General features: G+C 42.0%; 1 protein-coding gene across 1 annotated transcript; it reads right to left on the minus strand.

Moving 5' to 3' along the window:
- Positions 1 to 338: 338 nt before the first annotated feature.
- Positions 339 to 19,902, minus strand: nol10 (nucleolar protein 10). Its single transcript, XM_031321344.2, has 21 exons — positions 19,719 to 19,902; positions 19,214 to 19,259; positions 19,026 to 19,124; positions 18,799 to 18,876; positions 18,666 to 18,703; positions 15,580 to 15,716; positions 15,406 to 15,471; positions 15,118 to 15,178; positions 14,282 to 14,367; positions 13,484 to 13,562; positions 12,358 to 12,507; positions 12,109 to 12,175; positions 10,521 to 10,573; positions 8,601 to 8,727; positions 5,363 to 5,442; positions 5,119 to 5,217; positions 4,554 to 4,646; positions 4,145 to 4,321; positions 2,483 to 2,793; positions 2,122 to 2,224; positions 339 to 1,086 (listed from the first exon to the last, which is right to left on the minus strand). The coding sequence occupies exons 1-21, from the start codon at positions 19,782 to 19,784 to the stop codon at positions 922 to 924; spliced, it is 2,181 nt and encodes a 726-aa protein (XP_031177204.1). The 5' UTR covers positions 19,785 to 19,902; the 3' UTR covers positions 339 to 921.
- Between the last annotated feature and the right edge of the window lie 765 nt (positions 19,903 to 20,667).

The following is a 20,667-nucleotide window of genomic DNA, read 5'->3' on the forward strand; positions in this document are numbered from 1 at the left end:
ATGAGCCTGGGGGCCAGTGTTTGCATGCTGAGGGCTGAAAGGCGCCTCCCTCCCATTTGAAATGAACCAATGCTGAAGCAGAAGGGGTTCACACCATCAGCACACTGGGGGATGGGAAGGACACCCAGGCAGTCCTTCTATTTCCAAGAACTGCAGTTGCTGGTGGGGGAAGAAAAAAATAAAAAAATCCCTCATTCACATTTTTTCTCCTCCCTTCCTCTTACTTTTGACGCATGAAGGAAGTGAACTGCTGCAAAGGAAGCATGCTCTAGTTTGATTGAGTAGTTGCACATTTTGAGCCATTTTGGCACTCAGCAATAAAAGCAATATAGTCAAGCAAGTGTTGTACCAAATATATTAGTACAATAGCTGTTGATCCAGTATTGGCTTAACAATATGCAGTAATAACAAAAAGCATTAAAATACAAACTGTGTTTGCACCAGTATAAATGTTCTCCCCCTCCATTAACTGAAATAGTAGGCTCCACTGAGGAGCAGTTGTAAGAAACTAGACGCCTGAGACAAGGCGGGTCATGTTTAGTCCTTTCAGCTTTTCATATCTCTAACTCCGTCTGGGGCCATCCCTGCCTTTGGATAATGGCATAGACATTATATACACACAGGCAGCGACATAAGTAATCTTTTTGATTATGCTCAGAATTTACAGAAGAGCAGCTAAACACATGGCACAAACCACCCAGGAGCAGGGGTGGGGGTGGGGTTAAGGCTTGTCTGTTCATCTATGTCAGTCTTTGCCACATGTGCAGAATCCTCAGTCTCCAGTATGTCTCTAGAGCTTAACATTTTTATTCGAAGACACTTGAAGTTGAGTTAATGAAAGTCACTACAAAACCCAGTGCCAGTAATGCCTCTCTTGTCCATCCAGGACCGAGGCCCTGGATGCGGACTAGGCTGCCCTTCTCAGTACCGGCCTCTCCCCCTCCCTCCCCCTCGTCCTCCTCTCCCCCTGCCGCGGCCCCAGCCTCTCCCGCGGCCGCTGCTCAGGTGTCCGGCTGAGCGCCTCAGCTTCTTCCTCTCCTCGTGGTGTTCCCGCTCGGCCTGCTGCTGCTTCCTCTGCTGCTCTGACTGCAAATGAGGCCAGAATAACGCATGTTACATAACTTGTGTTGAAACTACTGCATTTCAGCCAAGTGTACCTTCATGGAGTAAAGTAATTGTACAATTATACTCATTTGTTGAAGTTATTCTTGTACATTTCTGCTCTTTTCTATTTCCTTTTTCTATTTAGTCTGTAGGCCTATACTGTAGTGAAATGAACCCATTTACTTGTATGTGGCTCATGTTATTCTTGTTTGGTGTATGTTGACATCACTCTAAAGCCCCTTTCACACATGCAGTCTTTCCCTGAAATGTGCAAGGACATTTCCTGCATTGGGTCATGTGTAAATGGGTGCAGGGATTGATATGCAGGGTAATCCGACCCCAGTAACCGTAACATTACATCTACAGCAACGTCTTTCCCAACTTCACCTGGAGCTGGCAAACTGGAAGTAAACGTTAGCTCCGTTGACTTAACTGCACACTGTGGTATTGACTTTGGTATCAAGTATTGTGTACTTTTCGTAGTATCGGTACAGACTACTAGATTTTTGGTACCTAGCAGGAACATTGCAGGGATAAGCAATGCTGTCCCTTCCCCCATCGATTCTGGCATTGCCAAAGCAAGTAAAAAAAGGCGCAAGGCGGAAATCTTCCTGCATGTGTGAACAGTGAAATCACTAGCGGTGCCTGTAAGGTTATTCCAGTGATTTACGAAGAACTGCTTGTTGTGATGTTCTCTGTTCTAGGAAATGCCTTTTTGCTTTCCAAAAATGTAGCTATTCAACAATTTTACCAAATTGTCTACATTGTGCTAGAGCTGGTTTTGTGACTAGCCTTTCTAAAAAGTAAGTTTTTTTGAGAGACTTTAGGAACTTAAAGCTTCTTCTTGCCAATAATCTTCAGACCACCTGAGTGCATCCTCGCCACGTTGGACAACTGGCTGCACTGGTTTACAGTAGATACCATGTTTTGGGTTTTATATTTGTTCTCCATTGCTTTAAACAATGGAGTGATAGGAGTGATTTATTGGAGAAAGAGGATGGTGAACACACAGTTTACCTTTTTGAGAGTGAAGCTGAGCTGCTTGCTGCCCACTGCAGTGTCAACCATGTGGCTCGTTCCAGAGTGCTCCTCCAACTTCAGACGGTCCTCCAAAGAAGCCCTGGAATAATACACAGATTCCTTAGAAACAATATACCAAACCGTATACAGTGCAGTGCATTTAAGTTTGGAAATCTATTCATGTAGAAACAGCATGCTCCTCAAAGTTTCTTTCAGAACTGGTCTGGTCAGGTTATTTCCTGACATAAACAGCTGCAAACCCTAAAGCAATCGGAATAATAGGTTTCAAAGAGTGTCCCACACAACAAGCCAGCACATCTCGAACAGTTCCATTTAATACATTTCCAAAAAGACATACTTCTGTAGTCTCTGCTTGCGGGCCATGTCGTTAAAACTCCTGAACTCCTCCCCAGCTTTGATCTGATAGTACTGAGGCTGACTTGTCTTCTTGCTCTCAGCCATGTTTGAAGTTTCTTCTCCGTTCTGTTCCCTCTCCAGCAGGACGGTGTTGCGGTCAGCTTGCTTCCTCTCCTGCCTCCGGCGGTCTCGGCCTTCCTCCCAAAGCAACCTCCGCTGCTCCCTCACCTCCTCCACCCAGCTCTTGTCATCGTCCGAGCTCTCCTCCTCGGAGCTGGCTCGCCCCTCGGGTTCCTCGTCGTCTTCATCCGCCTGGAAAGAGATTTTTACAAAGCCAAAGTTATTCATGTGATATTCTTTCTTGGCACTGAGGACAGGCCTTAAGCTTCGTCCTGCCTTATCCTATACAATGTCTAGATACAGATAGATAATACAGTATGCGTAAACACCGCTTGCTTGCAGAAACCTGTGAATAACCCGCTTTCCACTGGGCGCGTCTGAGCTGCGTTCCAGAGGTGCCGCGACCAATCGCTGCTATTCAAGTCAATGTTTGTTATTCCACCAGCCGCGCCATGGCGCGTCCCAGAAGCATGCGTGAAGCAGCTCGCCGCTCCTCTAAAGACACGCGGCAGGTCTATTTTCACGCGAGCCGCTGGCTGTTCAGACAGCCGGGCAGGCAGTGATACAGCGAGAGTATCCAGTCAATTTCCCAAAAGACCCCCCCCCCCCCCCCCCAAATATCGTTCATGTCTCCTTTACAACACCACGGAAAACGTGAGATTCATCTTGGAGGTGTAAAAACATAATAGACATCCCAGATATTTTTTTAAGGACATCATTAGAAAAGAGAAGGCATGGAGTTAAATTGCAGGAGTACTTGGAGTGGAAGGTAGATACTAGCTTAATAAACACGCGATTGTTGTGTAAAGAACTTGCAGAGACAATATAATCTGCAATTCGGGCAGGCAAGATGCTCCCCTTCTGAGATGCTCCCGGGGTGGTATGGCGCGTGGCGAAGGACGCTCGGTTCGCAGCTAATATCAAACCTAATGCAGTCCCCATTAAAGCTGTAATCGGGCCTTGAAAGTTAGGCCCGACAAGGCCCGAGCCCCACAGAATTCGGACAGAGCCCGACAAGTACATTTTGATTGACAGCTTTTTAAAAGCCCACATCCGTTTACAGCCCGACTGTACAAAAGGCCGTCTGTCAGCAGTGATTGTGAGAGTACATGTCGGAGAGTAGCGCGGACACACGCTTCACACCGCGAGCGGGCAGGCGCGGCACTCGGCAGAAAAGGGAGAGAAAGAAAAAAAGAGACTGCGCTGTCCAGCTCTTTTGCCTTTTGTCAATAATTAGTCATCTACAAATGTTTTAACATCATTTATTCATGACTAACGTAGGCTATAGGCCACTTGGAAGTTGGAACAAAAAAAAAAAAAAAGTCCTCCAGAGGCCAGCCTCCATTTAACCTCCTCAGCATCCATTTTCGCGCTAATCGAAATGCATCACCTGACCGCTCATTTACCGCGCAACTTGGAGCGCAAGCTCCAGCCCGGCCCGAGTCCGTGTAAAATGATAGAAATTAAGACCAAACCCGGCAAAGATCTTCAGCTCTAGTCCCCATACCTGTGCAGGAAATGTAACTGACAAGTTCAGCGTTACCTGTTGGGAAGCGGCGGCCTGCTGAGCCAGTAGACGCAGCTTCTTCTTCCGCTTTTGTCCGACCTTGGAGACGATAGGGTTGAGGAGGCGGAACTCTTCGCACTGCTCGTCCACCTGGTAGTCTGGGTTCTCGAACATCACCTTGAAGCGGTCATCTCCCAGGACGCTGGGGAGAGCCTGCAGGTGTGGAAATTTGAGGTGGGGGACATTATAAGGGGTGATGGTTTTCCCCTGCTCACAGATGCTGTAGTGGGAAATACATCCAGCTAAAGAGGTACAGCAAGAACATTATTGGTTGTTTTTTAACGCATATGGCTGTGATGAAGACAGCAGACTTGAGAAGCACAAATGACATCAACACCTTGATTGAGACATCAACACCTTGATTAGGTACTCTATGTTCTCTTACCTTGCCCTTCTTTTTCCTAGAAGCCAGCTCCGCTTCGTCATCACCCTCCTCCATCAGCTTGAGAGCCAGCTCCTTGTTCACCTTGGGCAGCTTCTGTATCAGTCAGAACATGTGCACATTTGATTACACACACAGGAAATGGGGCAATATGACAAGAACAGCACGCACCTTTTCACAGACGTCATCATATAATTACTTCGCTATCGAGAAGAGTGTGACAGGATGTGAAAAAACTTTGCCCTCAGGCGTTGAACAGCTTCACAGGCAGTAACCAGTGCCAACTAGTTTGAAAGGTACATGTTGTACATGATGTCATAGGGTGTACATGTAAACCCCATGAAATGCTTAGTGGAGCTGATGCATGTCAACAACAGGAAGTGGGAAAACTGTATAAGGTAATGCTATGCCGAGCAGGAAAAAATAGTAAAAGATTGTTATGTGCATGATTTTATCCCTTAAACAAACATACTTCTCAGTGTCGGAGATTTCAATAGCTCTACTCTACAAACTAGGTGAAGCTGTAACCACTAGTGGAAAGACGAGACATTGTGTTAGGGCCTCTCACCTTAACCTGCACTCTCTGGGTCCTGGACTCCTCAATCTTCTGGCGGATCTTATCTTTGCGATACTCCTCGTATGCGAAAGGATTTGCCAGGCTTTTGACCTGCAGCCAAACCAAACAGCAACAACAAACAGACCTCTTTGAGACACTTTTACAACAGGTTTTGTCTGTCATGTCATGATCAGTCTGAATGATATGGCTGAAAGATATGGTAACACAAAGATGATATAGCAGTTAGACACCTTACCTTGTGATAAAGCCTGATGTCCATGAAAAAGCCGTGCATGTAGGCTCTCAGGAGAGATGATCCCACCAGGTGAGACAAACCTGACACAAATAAGGAAAAGTAATTACAATAATCTGGAATTGGCTGAATAGATGAACAAAAACAAGTTATCGGAAATTCTGGGTACAAACATCTAGAGCTTCATAGCCAACTCACACACAGCCACTTATGACTGTGTGTATATGGATGGCAATCCAATGGTCTGTTGGTTGGATGGCCCACCACTTTGGTCCAAATTGAAATAAATCAACAACTACTGAATGGATTGCGAGGAGATTTTGTACAGGCATTAATGATTCCCAGGATGAATCTGACTTTGGTGATCCCCTAACTTTTTCTCTATCACCACCATGAGGCTAACATTTTTTTGCATTGAAATACCATCTAATCGAGGAATCTCTGTGTGTGCGTGCGTCTCCCGCACGTGCAGTACAGCAGTAGGGGCAGAAAGATGCTACATCCCTTAAAAGGAGAATTCCAGTCGATTTCAATGCGTAGCTATGTTGTTTGCGGTCCCGGAGTGAGTCAGTAGCGAGAAAAACGAAAATAATCGGTGTTGCCTACACCGTGTTATGCTCCTGCTACAGTTCGCCCCCAGGCAGCTGAAACCGGGCAGATTTTAAATGTGCTTTTAGCCTCTTAACATGTTCGAGATGTCATTACAAGTGCCTACCCATGTGAAGTGATTCCTTCCGAGTGAACACAGTGAGTATGACTGCAGTAGATGTGAAAGAAATGCATAAAAGCTTTGTTCCGGTGAAGTCCACACAAGTCGAGTGTCGAACTCATACAATCCAATACTCCAAAACGTATTTTTTCCACCAAAAAATGATGGTCACGAATTGCCGTGACAATGACTAACGAGGAAGAAAGCCTGTGCTGTAGGGAGTGGGATCTCATACAGCCTGGTCTGGATGGGTCCCCAGATAACGGACATTGTTTCACCCATACAGAGCTCCGCAAGCTGCCGGTCGTGGTGCTCCGTCAGGTCAGCGGTAGTTGGTGGGTCTAGTTACCCCAGAATAGGTGACTGTGCGCTGGGTACAGAGCACTGCGAGCTGCTGGTCATTTCGGTGGACATAACCACAGCAATTCGTGACCATTGTTTTTTGGTGGAAAAAAATACGTTTTGGAATATTGGATTGTATGAGTTCGACAATCGACTTGTGTGGACTTCACCGGAACTAAACAGAGGTATGTCCACTGGCTGAATTAACACAACTTTTATGCATTTACTTTCACATCTACTGCAGACATATTCACTCTGTTCACTCGGAAGGAATCAGTTCACACGGCTAGGCACTTCAAATGACATCTCGAACATGTTAAGAGGCTAAAAGCACGTTTAAAACCTGCCTGGTTTCAGCCGCCTGGGTGCGAACTGTAGCAGGAGCATAACACGGTGTAGGCAGCACTGATTATTTTCGTTTTTCTCGCTACTGACTCACTCCGTGACCACAAACAACATAGCTACGTGTTGAAATTGACCGGAATTCTCCTTTAAGACTTATTGATTGCAGTTCACAGGCTACCAGTTTCCTGCCAAAAAGCTGTCATCTGCCAAAAACTGATTTCTGTCTATCCTACATGCAAATGATGAAATTAATTGTACACAAACACCATGAAATTTGGTACAGACATTCATGTAGGGCTGCCCCCTCTTAGCCGATTAGTTGGTCGTTTTGGTCTTAGTTGATTTCTTTAGTTGATTAGTAAATTTTTTTTATGCTTTGTTCATGCTGAATTACTTATTTCCAAGACATTTATGAGCACATCTCTGGTTAACACGAGATATAAAGTGGTGCTTTTACATGATTCTTTATGGAGAAAGTCATTTTTACAGATCTGTTGAAAAAAATCAACTAGCTGACAAAATCATATGAGCGTTAGTCGACTAAGAACTTCTTTAGCCGGGGACAGCCTCTTTATGATGAATCGTATATCTTTGGTAATCCTGTGACTTTTCGTCTAGTGTGTTCTGCCCATGCTGCCTCAAGGTTACATAACAGGGCCACATTACACAGCTTCTGTAAACCAACACTGCTGTTCTGCTCCCTGCCCCCCCCGACTCTCCTTTTATTCCACAGCAGCCAACCACCTTTCTGCTTCTTGTCATTTGATCTCTTTACTGCTGAGCCTGCATTCCGATGTTCATTCAACCCTTCCAGTATCCACTCCCCGGACTCTCCTTCCCTCCACCCCCCCACACACACTACTTTTCTTATTTAAACCTCTCAATCACACTCTAGGCCTCTGGTTAGGCAGTCTAGCCACCTGTGTAAACCCCTTTAACCAACTTGACGGCCGACCGTCGGCAGAAAAGGCAGTCGGACTGATCATTTGGCTCCCGTCGGTCCAAAAAGTGCCTCGGAACACACCGAAGCGACGCCGACTCGAGTGTACTTTCTGCGCGTGCGCGAGACGTAAAAAATCTCTATAACGGCAGGCGGCACTAATCTGTATTGTCGCCCAAAAAATGAAAACCGGAAATGACGAACGCGTCACGTGGGCCTGGCTTCTCCCGAATTTCAAACCCGACCATAATGGCGGCTCGTTCGGAATACGATCTCGTATTTTACGAAAATAGTTCACCGAAACGTGTTTCTGAAAACATTTTAAGTGAGAAATAGGCCATACAGTTGCTGAATCTGTCTGTTTTTTTTTGGTCGACAAAGGTCAGTTTGAAAGATTTTCGTCAGATCTTGAGAGGCGTTCGTCACGCTCATCCCGCTCGTCATTTCCGGTAAGTGTTGTAACATAAGTGCACTGATTCGCTAGTCAAGGGCTAGCACTCCACCAATCAGATTGGTCATTGAGTCCGACTTCCCACTGGCCGATTCAACAAGTCAAATCGGCCCAAAATAAAGCTGACAGCTCCTCCGACTGACGACGGCACGGAACACACCAAACAGACTTGAGTCACCGACCTCGCCAGACTGTATGACGGCCGATAATCGGGTTGGTGTGTCAGGGCCTTAAGGTGGCAAAGTATGTCAGATTGATTCATAAATTTGGGTTCAACTTTCAGGGCTGAGATTATATTCCCTCTTTATGGGCTTTTGAACTAAAAGAGTAAATGAACCAATTGGGGTTGCTATGTTTGGGGAAATATTTTCTGCATGGTTGGGTGTATAACTTTGACATTTCTTTCCACATGCAGTGAGGTTTGTGAGGAGAAATTAAGGCAGCACCCTCTCACCCAGATTTTCCAGGTCCTTTCGGGTTACAAACTTGTAGTCATCGTACACTGTGCTCTCCGGACTCTCCTCCAGCTCCTCTGTCAAGTTGTCAAGGAAGGAGCACCACCGAGGTGCAGGGCCCAGCGCCTACACACACACACACACACACACACACACACACCACACACACACACACACACAGGTTCAGATTTAGACTGTAGAGTAAGTATGAAACCTGTCATGTATTTGTCAAACCAAAAATAGACTAACTGTATGAGCTCATACTTCCATTCCAGTCAGAAATTACTTAGAAGAACCGTGGACTTGTGCTGAAGTGTAACCCCAGAACTGGTAATATAGCAAAAGCGTTGGCACAGCAGAGTGTCACTGCTTCTCCGGTTAAGCAATCAATTTAACGTTATTGATCTGGTTACAACCCATAGACATATGGAACCTGTGAAGATGGGTCGCAAGTAACTTCATATTAGGAGATGGCTAGATCTTTATACAACACTTGCGTGTATTCTGTACATACATTAACGTTAGCACCTTTGTGAATCTTCTAAGCAACATTCCCCCGTCTTTCGGTGTAAATCCAATTTATTTGTGGAGGTGAAATGTAGAAAGATTCCCTGGGCTGAAAAAGTTGGCAGGACAGTATTTGTGCATTCCTGGGACATCTGTCTGCAGCTAGTCTGGATCAACAGACGTAGGATTAAGCCTGACTTCAGTGTCATCCGATGTCAGGCTTTGCCCCTCTCCTTTTGCTTTCTGTGTGTTGCCGTTCTCAGAAAGTCTTTGGCTAGGGGAAACAACAGACTTTGGGCTGGCCTGCTTGCTTATTTTAGGGAATGATTGTAATAATAATAATAATAATATGTTTATGCATTTCTGAGTTTTTTTAGATAAAGATTAAAGAATAGAACATTTGGAATAAAATTGTCTTTATTGTCATTGTACATGTACAATGAAATTGAATACAGTCCTTTCAGAAAATACTTCATCAATCAAGGGGAAATTACTTCTTTTTTTAAAATTAGAATTTACAACATCTAATCTAAGGATTTTGATTAGAGGCTACACCAGTTTAAAAATGCTTTTTTCATGAAAAAACGTGCACTTTCAGGGGCGTCAATTTTATCAACATCTATGTAAGGGATAATGTAAAGCGCGGCAGTTGTTATAGCGAATACAATTCAATTACATTCATTATTGTTATCAATTTAAATTTCCATCATCGATTAATAGTCCAATTCTTTTCTCAATTTATTGCTTCATTGTTTGGTCAATTGAGTTTAACAAAGTAGTAGGAATGCCTGTCACAATTTCCTGAAGCTCAGGGCCATCAAAGAAATCTCGACTTAAAACGATTAGCAAAACAGTTTGTTTTTTTTTCCCCAGATGTAGATCTAACACGTATTCCAGCTAAAAGTGTGATGTATTCCTTCAGCTAACCTTTCCCTTTAATGCAGGACAGAAGGGCCAACGTTCAGCACGTCCAGCAGGGCAGAACTTTATCCATTTACACAAAGCAAAGTCGAGTTTACTGTGTACATACACACACACACACACACACACACACACACACACACACACACACACACACACACACACACACACACACCTCTAGAATAATGTCAGATCATACGAGAGTCACACGTTTATTGATGGCAACAAGCTTTCAGCAGCTTCACTCATTATGCTGAGCGGCCTTGTGAGAACCATTAATGCCCACACGCTCTATTGCTTGCTTTTCTGCAACACTTCCTTAAACACCTGAGTTACTGAAGCTTGTACAAACTGCTGTTCTGTAACATCAAATAGCCTTTATTGCCCCATAAAGGTATTTGTCTCAATATGAACGCGTCAGCCCAGCACCTGATGAACAGGATGCAGGTTGTAATGTCAGCAGTAAAGAAAGTAAAAGCCTCAGCACTCACCGGGATGTAGAATGTGTTCATCTTGGGATCCTCATTGGCAGTGAAGAGCATACCTGACAAGGAGACACAGGATGCAGGCAAAACAAAGTGAGGACAAAAGCCGGGCATGTTTATTGAGCTTATCTTTGGGTTAAACTCTAAATTTAGTTACAGTCATGACTCATGTATATTTGAAGGTGCCATTGCACTTTAAAAACAAAACTGGCATGTGTATTTGTGACAGTGGCTGATAAAGCTTTTTATCTGAATATACCATTGGATATATTGCAGAATATATTTCTATCTAAAAAATGAAAAGGGAATGAGAAAACTGTAAAAAAAAAAAAAATCTGTTCGGCAGATCTTAGATTTTGGATATCGTAATATCCTGATATGACATAAGTGTTGTCTTTTCCTGGTTTTAAAGGCTGTATTACAGTAAAGTGATGTCATTTTCTGAACTTACCAGACTGTTGTAACTGTTGCATATATGATTTGCCTTTACCCACTTAGACATTATATCCACATTACTGATGATTATTTATTAAAAATCTCATTGTGTAAATATTTTGTGAAAGCACCAACAGTCAACACCACAATATTGTTGCGGTATCGATATCGAGGTATTTGGTCAAAAATATCGTGATGTTTGATTTGAAACATCTTTTTTTTTTTTTAAAAACAACCATAAAAACAAAACCTCAGATAAAAATCTGATTAAGTTGGGACTAAATGATGACTTCAATGTGAAAGTTCACCTTCAGTTTTGTTCCTTGTGAAAACAAACTGGCATGCAATGTGAGACAAGACACAACAGCAAAATCAAAGAGTGTGAACTGTAAGATGGCGCCGCCTGGAGGTAAAAGACGGCCGCATGGTGGCTAGAGGCTGAGACACACCACCCAAATTCATTCCTTTTGACCCCTCCTCACTTTAGTAGTGACTATGTTTGTCCCAATGCACTTCAAAGTTGATATGTATGGTGATTTATGTAGTTTTTTCCCCCCATTCTTTATTTGTACATAGTACATGCTATATAAATTTACCCCCCCCACCTCTCCCACGGTGTTGGACACGGCCCCGCGAAAACCCACGCACATTTTTCTGTATTTATTGTTTATTTTATATTGATGTTTGTTCTCTGTCAATATCTCTGCTGAATCAACACAGGAGGGCAAAGAAGTGACAGTCCCCCTCCATTCATCTATATATTTATGGCTATTTATGATCACTCTTGCAGGGCTGGGCCCCCCTCATATTCATTCATTATTTATGTTTTTAATGATGCCTACATGTTTATAGCTTTTTGTCTTCAGGTTGTTATTGTGTTGTAATTGTTGGAGCTTGTATTGCAAGACAAATTTCCGTGTCTACGGACAATAAAGTGCTATCTATCTATCTATCTATCTATCTATCTATGTTTGTGTGTTTGTTTATGTATGCACCTTTCACCAAGGCAAAGTCCACATAAGTATACTTATTGTGGCAATAAAACCTTTTCTGATGCTCATTTTGCATTTAGTAAAATTTCTATGAATTTCCTCTTGTACTTGTACACTGAATGGGATCAATGAAGTGTATCTTATGTTGTTGGGGAAGTTGTTCTCACCTGAATTAGGGTAGATACAGACATCATTGATGTTGGTCTGAGGCTGTATGGAGGAGAAGACCTTGCCCTGTGGTGAATAGAGAAGAGACAAATGGCATTAAAAAGAGTCTAGTTCAGTCCTGATATTAGAGTACGGACGCTTTAAAAAGATATTATAAAAAAAATGTAAACAATCCTTAACACATCATCATTCACATGCGGCACGAGCCAGAGAAGTCAGTTCCTGTGAGGGCTGTTAGTGAATCTTACGCTGTCTTTGTTCCAGAGTTTTATGATCTTGGAGTCGGCAGACACGACCAGGTCCATTTGATCTTGGAAGTTGAGTGACTTGATTGGCAGGTTGTAGAAGTGGTCTTTAACCAGCAGCGGCTGGCTGGAGCGCAGGTCATAGAGCAGCACCTTCAAGACAAAGCAACCGTTTTCCCCACTGCAACTGTCCCGTTTACATCAAAACTAGGGCTGAATGATTTGGGGGGGGTTATTGCGATTTATCTGCCAAATATTGCAATTACGATTCGATTTGCGATTATTTAAAAAAAAAGTTTAGCTAAAGTTCAATATTCACTATGTAAAAGATAAAACCCAGCAATTTGTGGTTTTCTTTTAATAAGCATGGAACACTGAACAGTCAAACACAGAACATTTATCACAAAAGCTACAGTTATAAGAATAATAAAACAAAAAACAAAAACAAAAAATATAAGTGCCTTCCTGTAAACTGACATGTTCAATAGTTCAATAGCAGCATCAACATATTGCACCTTCTACCATAATGTTAAATAAAGTAATAAATGACAAAATCCCCTTAAAATAGGACATTTCTGGAAACAATATGTGATATGTAACATAATTTCAGCATTTGTCTTGAAGATATGAGTTGATGACGTACAATATCTGCAGAGCTCTGGCCTCTAATGTGATGGGTGTAAGTAATGTATTTGGTGTATGCCAGACCGCTGTGTAACACTGGAAACACCAACCATCGCAGCAAGCCTACATTAAACCATAACAGGCAACATAACAAGAGAACTGGCTGCTCCTGACCTTGACTGTTTTGAGAACAGTGTAACCTTTTAGAGGCGTGATGACATCCGCCACTTCTTTGCGGGTCGACTAACCTCAGGAAGAAGGCAGAATCTCACGCCATGCGGGCAGCTGATAGTTTACACTGTCCACTGTACTAATGTCTTTCTGTTTTCTGTTGCTCTGGTTTCAAAGCACGTCGCCAAATAAAAGTTAGCCGGCTGGCTAACGCTGGCACAATTCCAGAAATGTTGATTAATGTGCGTTGTCCTTAGGAATAAAGAAATGAAATGGTATAGAGTATTCTGACAGACATGCCAAAAGGACTGATAGCTTCATGTTTTAGGCTCACCTGTCCTGTGCTGGTGCCTACTGCCATGGTGAGGGAGCCGTTGAACTTCAGCGCACTAATTGAGGGCAAACTTTGAACTCTGTCAACAAAAATGAATGAGAATGATACAAGTGAGAAGACAAAGACAAAAAATAATGGTAGACAGTTGGTCCTTTGGACTATTATGCCTCGCCATTGCACATATTATATATATACGGTAAACTTTTGCACATTGCTGGTCAATATTTTTGCACACCCTGTACAAACCGTATTTTTTTTAAAGATTATTTTAGGCCTTTGATTCACCGGACAGCTGAAGACAGGAAAGGAGCGAGAGAGGGGGGACAACATGCAGTAAAGGGCCTCGGGTCAGAATCAAACCCGGGCCGCTGCGGTAAGGACTGAGCTTTTGTACATGGGGCGCACGCTCAACCAGGTGAGCTACCAGTGCACCCTATACAGTCTTTTTACGTACTTTTTCTTCGTAATATATCTACTCTGTATTTATGTTCTTGACGGCAGCAGTACTTTGCCTTATTGTTTATTCCCTTTATAATATGTTTATTGTTAATGTTAATATATGTATTATTCTTGCAAGTGCCAACTTAGCTGGCAATAAATCTGATCCTGACAGGATAAAGCTGTGAATCAAATGAAAGTGGGATATTCTGAAGTGCACCATAATGATTCACAGCTTGCAACTTGTTTTCGTCCAGAGACACAGACAGTGGCGAAAAGTGCCATGTGGCTACATATGCATCGTCAGGCTGACATCAGCTGAAATCATTTGACAGCTCAGTGTGGCAGCTTGCTACATACTCTGTTCCTTCAGTGAGGCTGCTCAGGGCACAGTCCAGTATGCCCACTCTGTTCCGGACACGAGGGTCCCAGCATTCGACCCTTCCCTGGTAATCCAACGGAAGACAAACAGTCAAAACAGTCAAACAGTCAGACAAATGCAGGGTAATGGAAGATTTACGGAAGCTTTAAACTCATGACTTTAAAAAAGGTTTTCTTTTAAACTAACTGGGCCTTTTTAAGACCAACAATAGGAAACTTCTCATATTGGAAGCTTCTAATGTGGTGAGAAGTAACGGTTTGAAAAAACTTTAACACTCAGAACTCGTGTAACAAACTTATTTTTATTAGCCCAGCTGGTGTGTGATGCGTATACCAATTAATATCAAATACATGAGAGAAGAGAAAAATCTACCATTAGGGAAAAAAACACACACACACACACACACACACACACACACACACACACACACGCGCACACACACACACACACACACACACAGGTTTGTAGCACTATCTTTGTGGGGACCCGTCATTGACATAATGCATTCCCTAGCCCCTTACCCTAACCTTAACCATCACAACTAAATGCCTAACCTTAACCCTTACCCTCACCCTAACCATAACCTAATTCTAACCCTAATCCTAAAACCAAGTCTTAACCCTCAAACAGCCCTTTAACCTTGTGGGGTCCAGCATTTTGGCCCCACAAAGCTGTCGGGACCCCACAAGTATACTGGACTCCCGGTTTTTGGACCCCACAAATATAGTTAAACAAGCCCACCCACACACCCACACACATTGTGTCTGCTAATAACAGGTGCCTCCTTTCTCACACATCCTGCTGTGGCACTTACCTCAGAGGTTCCTGTGGCAAACAAATGATGGACGGGGTTGATATCACACACATTGTTTTCCCTGAGAGATCAAAGACACGTGAACAAGCACCATGAACATCAGCTGATAGCAATGACAGCAAAGAGCTTATTATTAGTTCATGTCAGATGGCACCACAGACTTTAGTGGTACAACAATTTCAATATTTTCACCTGGCTGAATCTAGGGTCAACTCTTATTGGATCATGCAAGTATCACAGCACGTAACAACTATCATCAGTTATGGCAAACACTTTTGTTATCCTTACACAGCATCAGTCTGAAGTGAGTTGAGGAAGCGCCCTTGCTCCAGATTCAGTCTGAACACCTCGGAACTGAAAATGAAAACAAAACATTAACAGCTTATTCCTCTGACATGCCATTAATCTAGAAAACATGCCAGAATGACAGAGTGCCTCAACATCAACATAATTCACTCTCACCTTGTTCCCACAAAAAAGAGGTCACAGGAGGGGTAGTGGTAAGAAAAGTCCCGTCCAAACTTTGGAATACGTGTCTTGTAATAGTGTCCATGCTGGGAGTGGAACTCTACGTAGCGGTCACAGTGTAAAAACACCAACTGTACAGACACACAGAAAAACTTTAAAGGCAATTGTAGTAACAGAAAATAAAATCTACAATTTTTTCTTTAAATTTTATTGCATTTCCATTTCAAGAGTCAATTAAATTAGGTATTAAAGTGCTCATATTATGCTCATTTTCAGGTTCATAATTGCATTTAGAGGTTGTACCAGAATAGGTTTACATAGTTTAATTTTCAAAAAACACCATATTTTTGTTGTATTGCACATTGCTGCAGCTCCTCTTTTCACCCTGTGTGTTGAGCTCTCTGTTTTAGCTACAGAGTGAGGCATCGCACTTCTGTTCCATCTTTGGAAGGGTTAGGGTTAGGGACTGGCACATGCGCAGTAGCCAGTCAGAAGCAGAGTATGAGGGCGTGCCATGCTGCTAGCATGGCACGCCCTCATACTCTGCTAGGTGAGCATTATAACGTGTGTTACAAAGTGACGCACGTTTGTCTCTGAAGTAAAGGCTGGACTACAATAGAGCTGTTTGGAGCAGTTTGTGAACAGTGTTTTCTGTTGGAGATGGTAAGTCCCTTTGGGGTGGACTTTGGGCTTTTTCACTTTGTAAACCTATAACGTGCACAAAAAATATATATAACACAATAAAGGAAAGGGGAAAAACCAAACAGCATAATATGAGCACTTTAAAATCATAACCATCTGTGCTATTTATGAATTTACTGCAAAACTAACACGTTTTTCCAAAATACCCTCATGTGTTGTGTAGGCCTGGGCGAAAAATCGATTGAATGAGTTAATTCGAGTTTTTTGTCGCGGGCGATTTAAAAAATAAGTAAATTGAGTTTTTGTGTAATGGCGCATTTTTGGCTCCCCTGAGCTTCCGTAGCGTTAGTTTCCCATAGCAGTATGGCAAGCGACAACAACAACAACAACAACATCATAGCACACATGAAACAGCAACAGCAAGTGACAACATGGCTACCGGTGAGAGTGGGAAGTTTGTTCCCAAGAAAGGAATAAAATCATCTGTTGTTTGGAACTGGTATGGGTTTGCTGCGACAGACGTGGAGCAAGAGACCCCACGCTGCAACATTTGCCTAAAGCCCATCACAGTCAAAGGCAGCAGCACCACAAACCTATTCCAACACCTGAAACAGAGACATCCAGCCGAATATGAAAAATGCCAGTCTCTCCGAGACGAACAAAACCGCAGTGACCAACAAACCTTAGCTAAAAAACAGCTAACTGTAGCCGAATCCTTTGCACAAGGCACCGCATATGACAGGAAAGATGAATCTGGTGGAGAACAATCACCGAAGCGGTCGCTTTATTATGTAGGGGGGAAAATCAGAAAAAAAATCGTAAATCGAATTAAAAAAAATAAAATCGGAGATTTTATTTTTAGGCCATATCGCCCAGCCCTAGTGTTGTGATGTGTGACTTTGACCTCTAAAGATAACTTTTACCTTTAGTAGTTACAGAAATACAGTTTTAACCCAGTAATGACTCTGTCTCTGTGGAAGTTACAGTTTTTCCTCAATCGCTATGGCACAATTGTCGAATGACTATTAAACTTGGTCAAACTACATGACTGTTTATATGAACATTAGGTCAGTTGTTCACATGACTATAGTTATTTGTCATTGCTTTGGCAAAAAATGCAATGAGTAAGCCTTGCAGATGATAATAGTTTACATTCATTTGCTATTGAATCATATTTTTCTCAAATGCAACTATGCACATGCTCATTGTGTAAATCCCTACATGCAAAATAGAGCAACCAACAATCACAATAACCTGTCACATATATATTAGATACATAATAGGTATGTGGTTTTGTTGTAAAAGTTTTCAGATGAATAGACTTAGGCTATATGGGGAACAATACAATTTCCTTATAATTTAGAGCAACCAAACGCAAACAGGTGACAGTTGAGGATATCACAGCGGATTGTTGGTGGTGGTGGTGGGGGGGGGGGGGCTGCTTCATGCCAAGGGGGTTTCCCTCGTTGCACTGCAAGGGATGATATCAGGTGTGACGTCGATAAAATGTTGTGGCCAGACAGAGAGGGGAGATTGGAGGACCCTTGAGGTGGATACATTTGCAGCATATTTTCCTTTTTCGTGCACATCTTACAACAGTAAGACAGCAGTACAGCAGTACAACAGTTCCTGATCATTTTGCGGTTGTATATCTTTTTCTGTACAAGCTTCCTTTGTGTATTTGTGGTTGGCTGGTGTGTACACACATTGAGCAAGTATAGTGTGCGCCATGGCTGACATCAATACTATTCAGCTGCCTAAATATACAATGTTAGCAACTGGCCATTATTACAGAGGGTGACTATCACACTTTTAGAGTACACTGTCATTTGACAAGATGTCTTTGCATTTTGACAGTCTTGGTCCAAGCAATGATAAAGGAATCTTTTGTTTTGATGGCATCGATTTATTCATTGATGGATTTATTTACATTTTAAACAGGAGTTCATTATTTTGATTGAGTAATCACCTTTTGCAGGTCACATAGAGTGGTGCGCTGAATGTGCCCTGTGGTGTGAGGGTTGTACTTGTGTAATTTTGACAATTGTAAGTATGGTTCAGTAAATGTGCCAAAGCGATTGAGAAAAACTGTAATATGATTGATGCTGGGAGATTGTACAGATTCATTTTTTTTGCAGTTAAACAGGTGGTTGCGCTGCTGAAAAGGACGTCTTCATTGGCTATATTGAAGAGTTAAGTGCGACACCTAGTGGTTGATGTCTAGTTCTTATCATTTTACAGGTATGTGGAGGTAAGTGCCATTACCAGATTCTGATAACCTCACACTTCCTTCGAGTGATGGCATGACAATACTATGCTTTTACAAACCAAACCCGTATTAAACCATGTGCATACGTAACAACAGAGAGCATACACTAACAAACAATTCCAAAAGCCTCTGTACAATGTTGGGGCAAGAGGTGCCCCCAATGTCTTACCTTAGAGTAGTCATCAGACAGGATGTCAAAAGCCACAACTTTGAGAGAGAGAGAGAAAAGAAATTCATCAATTTAGACATATGTGACATGCATGCCATACAGCAAGTGGCCTTGTTCTGTCTTCGAAACTTACTATCTGAATCCAGACAGCGCTCAAACTTCAGGGACAACTGGTAGGTGTCATAGCAGCGAATCCTGGGTTTGTAGGTGCCTGAAATGAATGGGAAACATACACCAAAAATGTAGTGACCGCCTAAATATTCTTAGGGGAACATTCTAGAGGTCTGTTCTGACTGACAACTGATGTCGCTCTCACTTTTAAGGGAGGTTTGCCGAAACACTGTACACAATTTGTCTCACCTGCAGCCATGATGAACTGACCGTCCCTGGACACTTTGATAGAGGTGCACACTGTGGGCATCTCAAAGTCCTGGATGAGCTCGATCCTGCGCTGGATGTCTGAGGAAGAAATAATAAAAAAGAGTCAGAATAACGACACGCATTTTAAAGACAATTAACCAGTCTGTAATGCTGAAATAGGAACTCACCAACATCTTTCTTTTGTAACTGTCTCTTCTTCCGATCTGACAGCCACTGCATTAAAGAGGTAGAGGTGATTAGGATTTGGCATAAAGATTAAATACAATAAAAGCAATGCTTAGTTACAGCAATACTTTCAAATCTTATAGCTGTGTTTCACATTACTCGCTTCTGACCTTTGTTCTGTTTATTTTAATCTAGGTGAATTAATAGTACTGGCAAAGCATACTGAAATGATAAAATGGTATGAAGGCTGAACTCAGGAGTCCCAAATGATGTTCTACTATATAGCTAACGTAAGGTGTCCTCCTTTGTTTGAGTGAAACGTTATATTGTCGTGTGGTGTTGTTGAATAGAGTTTGGCATTGACATTTTATCAATACACAATGTCAGGACTGCTGTTATCACGTAATAGCTGTGTTAGCTAGCTAGCTTGCCTCAAGGTAACGTTAAGCAGTGACTTCCTACGAGTATGAAATGTAACTAGTGTTAGCAACAAGCCGTCCTTCTTACCTCTGGAAGAGATTTCCCATGGCTTAAATTGTAAATCTTCACGTCATTCACACTAGATATCTGCATTGTGGAAGGTGCACAAGATTCTGGCCACACATAACACTGTTACTACACACCGGTCAACTGCACGTTGCTGCTTTGGAGCAAAAACAGGAAGTGAAGATGAGTTTTCCGAAATGATTCCGAGTAGAAACCACACTTGCTGAACACAGTTCCCCTTCTTTCCAAAGTTATTCTGGGTAAAAAAAAAACAATGTATTTTAAAATGGATGAAACACTACAAAACGTTAATGTTTATGTTACACACTTTGTTAGATAGCAACGCTTTTATCTACACAATACTATACTATAGTCAGGTAGATATGTCTCTGTCGCCGTTTTCAGTTAAATTCGCTTGATACAAATTACTGAAAATGAAATTAAGATGGTTTTCAAGGGCACGCCACCCATACAAACCAGAAACAAATAAAAGCAACCTCAACACATATTTTTTTTTATAATTATTAACGTTAGTTATTTACATTTCAGTTTCCACCTTAATGTTAATGTGCCAGAGTTGGCTAATGAGCTATTTACATACATGCTACAATACAATACAATAATACAATAATACAATACAATACAATACAACAATACAATACAATACAATACAATAATACAATAATACAATACAATACAATACAATACAACAATACAATACAATACAATACAATACAATACAATACAATACAATAATACAATACAATACAATAATACAATACAATACAGTACAATACAATAATACAATACAATACAGTACAATACAATAATACAATACAATACAATACAATACAATACAATACAATACAATACAGTACAATACAATACAATACAATACATAAATATTCTGTGTAAAATGTAAACTCAATGATGCAGCCTTTCTAGACAGGCCAAGTTTTTTTATTGTTCC

Source organism: Sander lucioperca, chromosome 18 (genome assembly GCF_008315115.2).
Source record: "Sander lucioperca isolate FBNREF2018 chromosome 18, SLUC_FBN_1.2, whole genome shotgun sequence".
Taxonomy (NCBI): Eukaryota; Metazoa; Chordata; class Actinopteri; order Perciformes; family Percidae; genus Sander; species Sander lucioperca.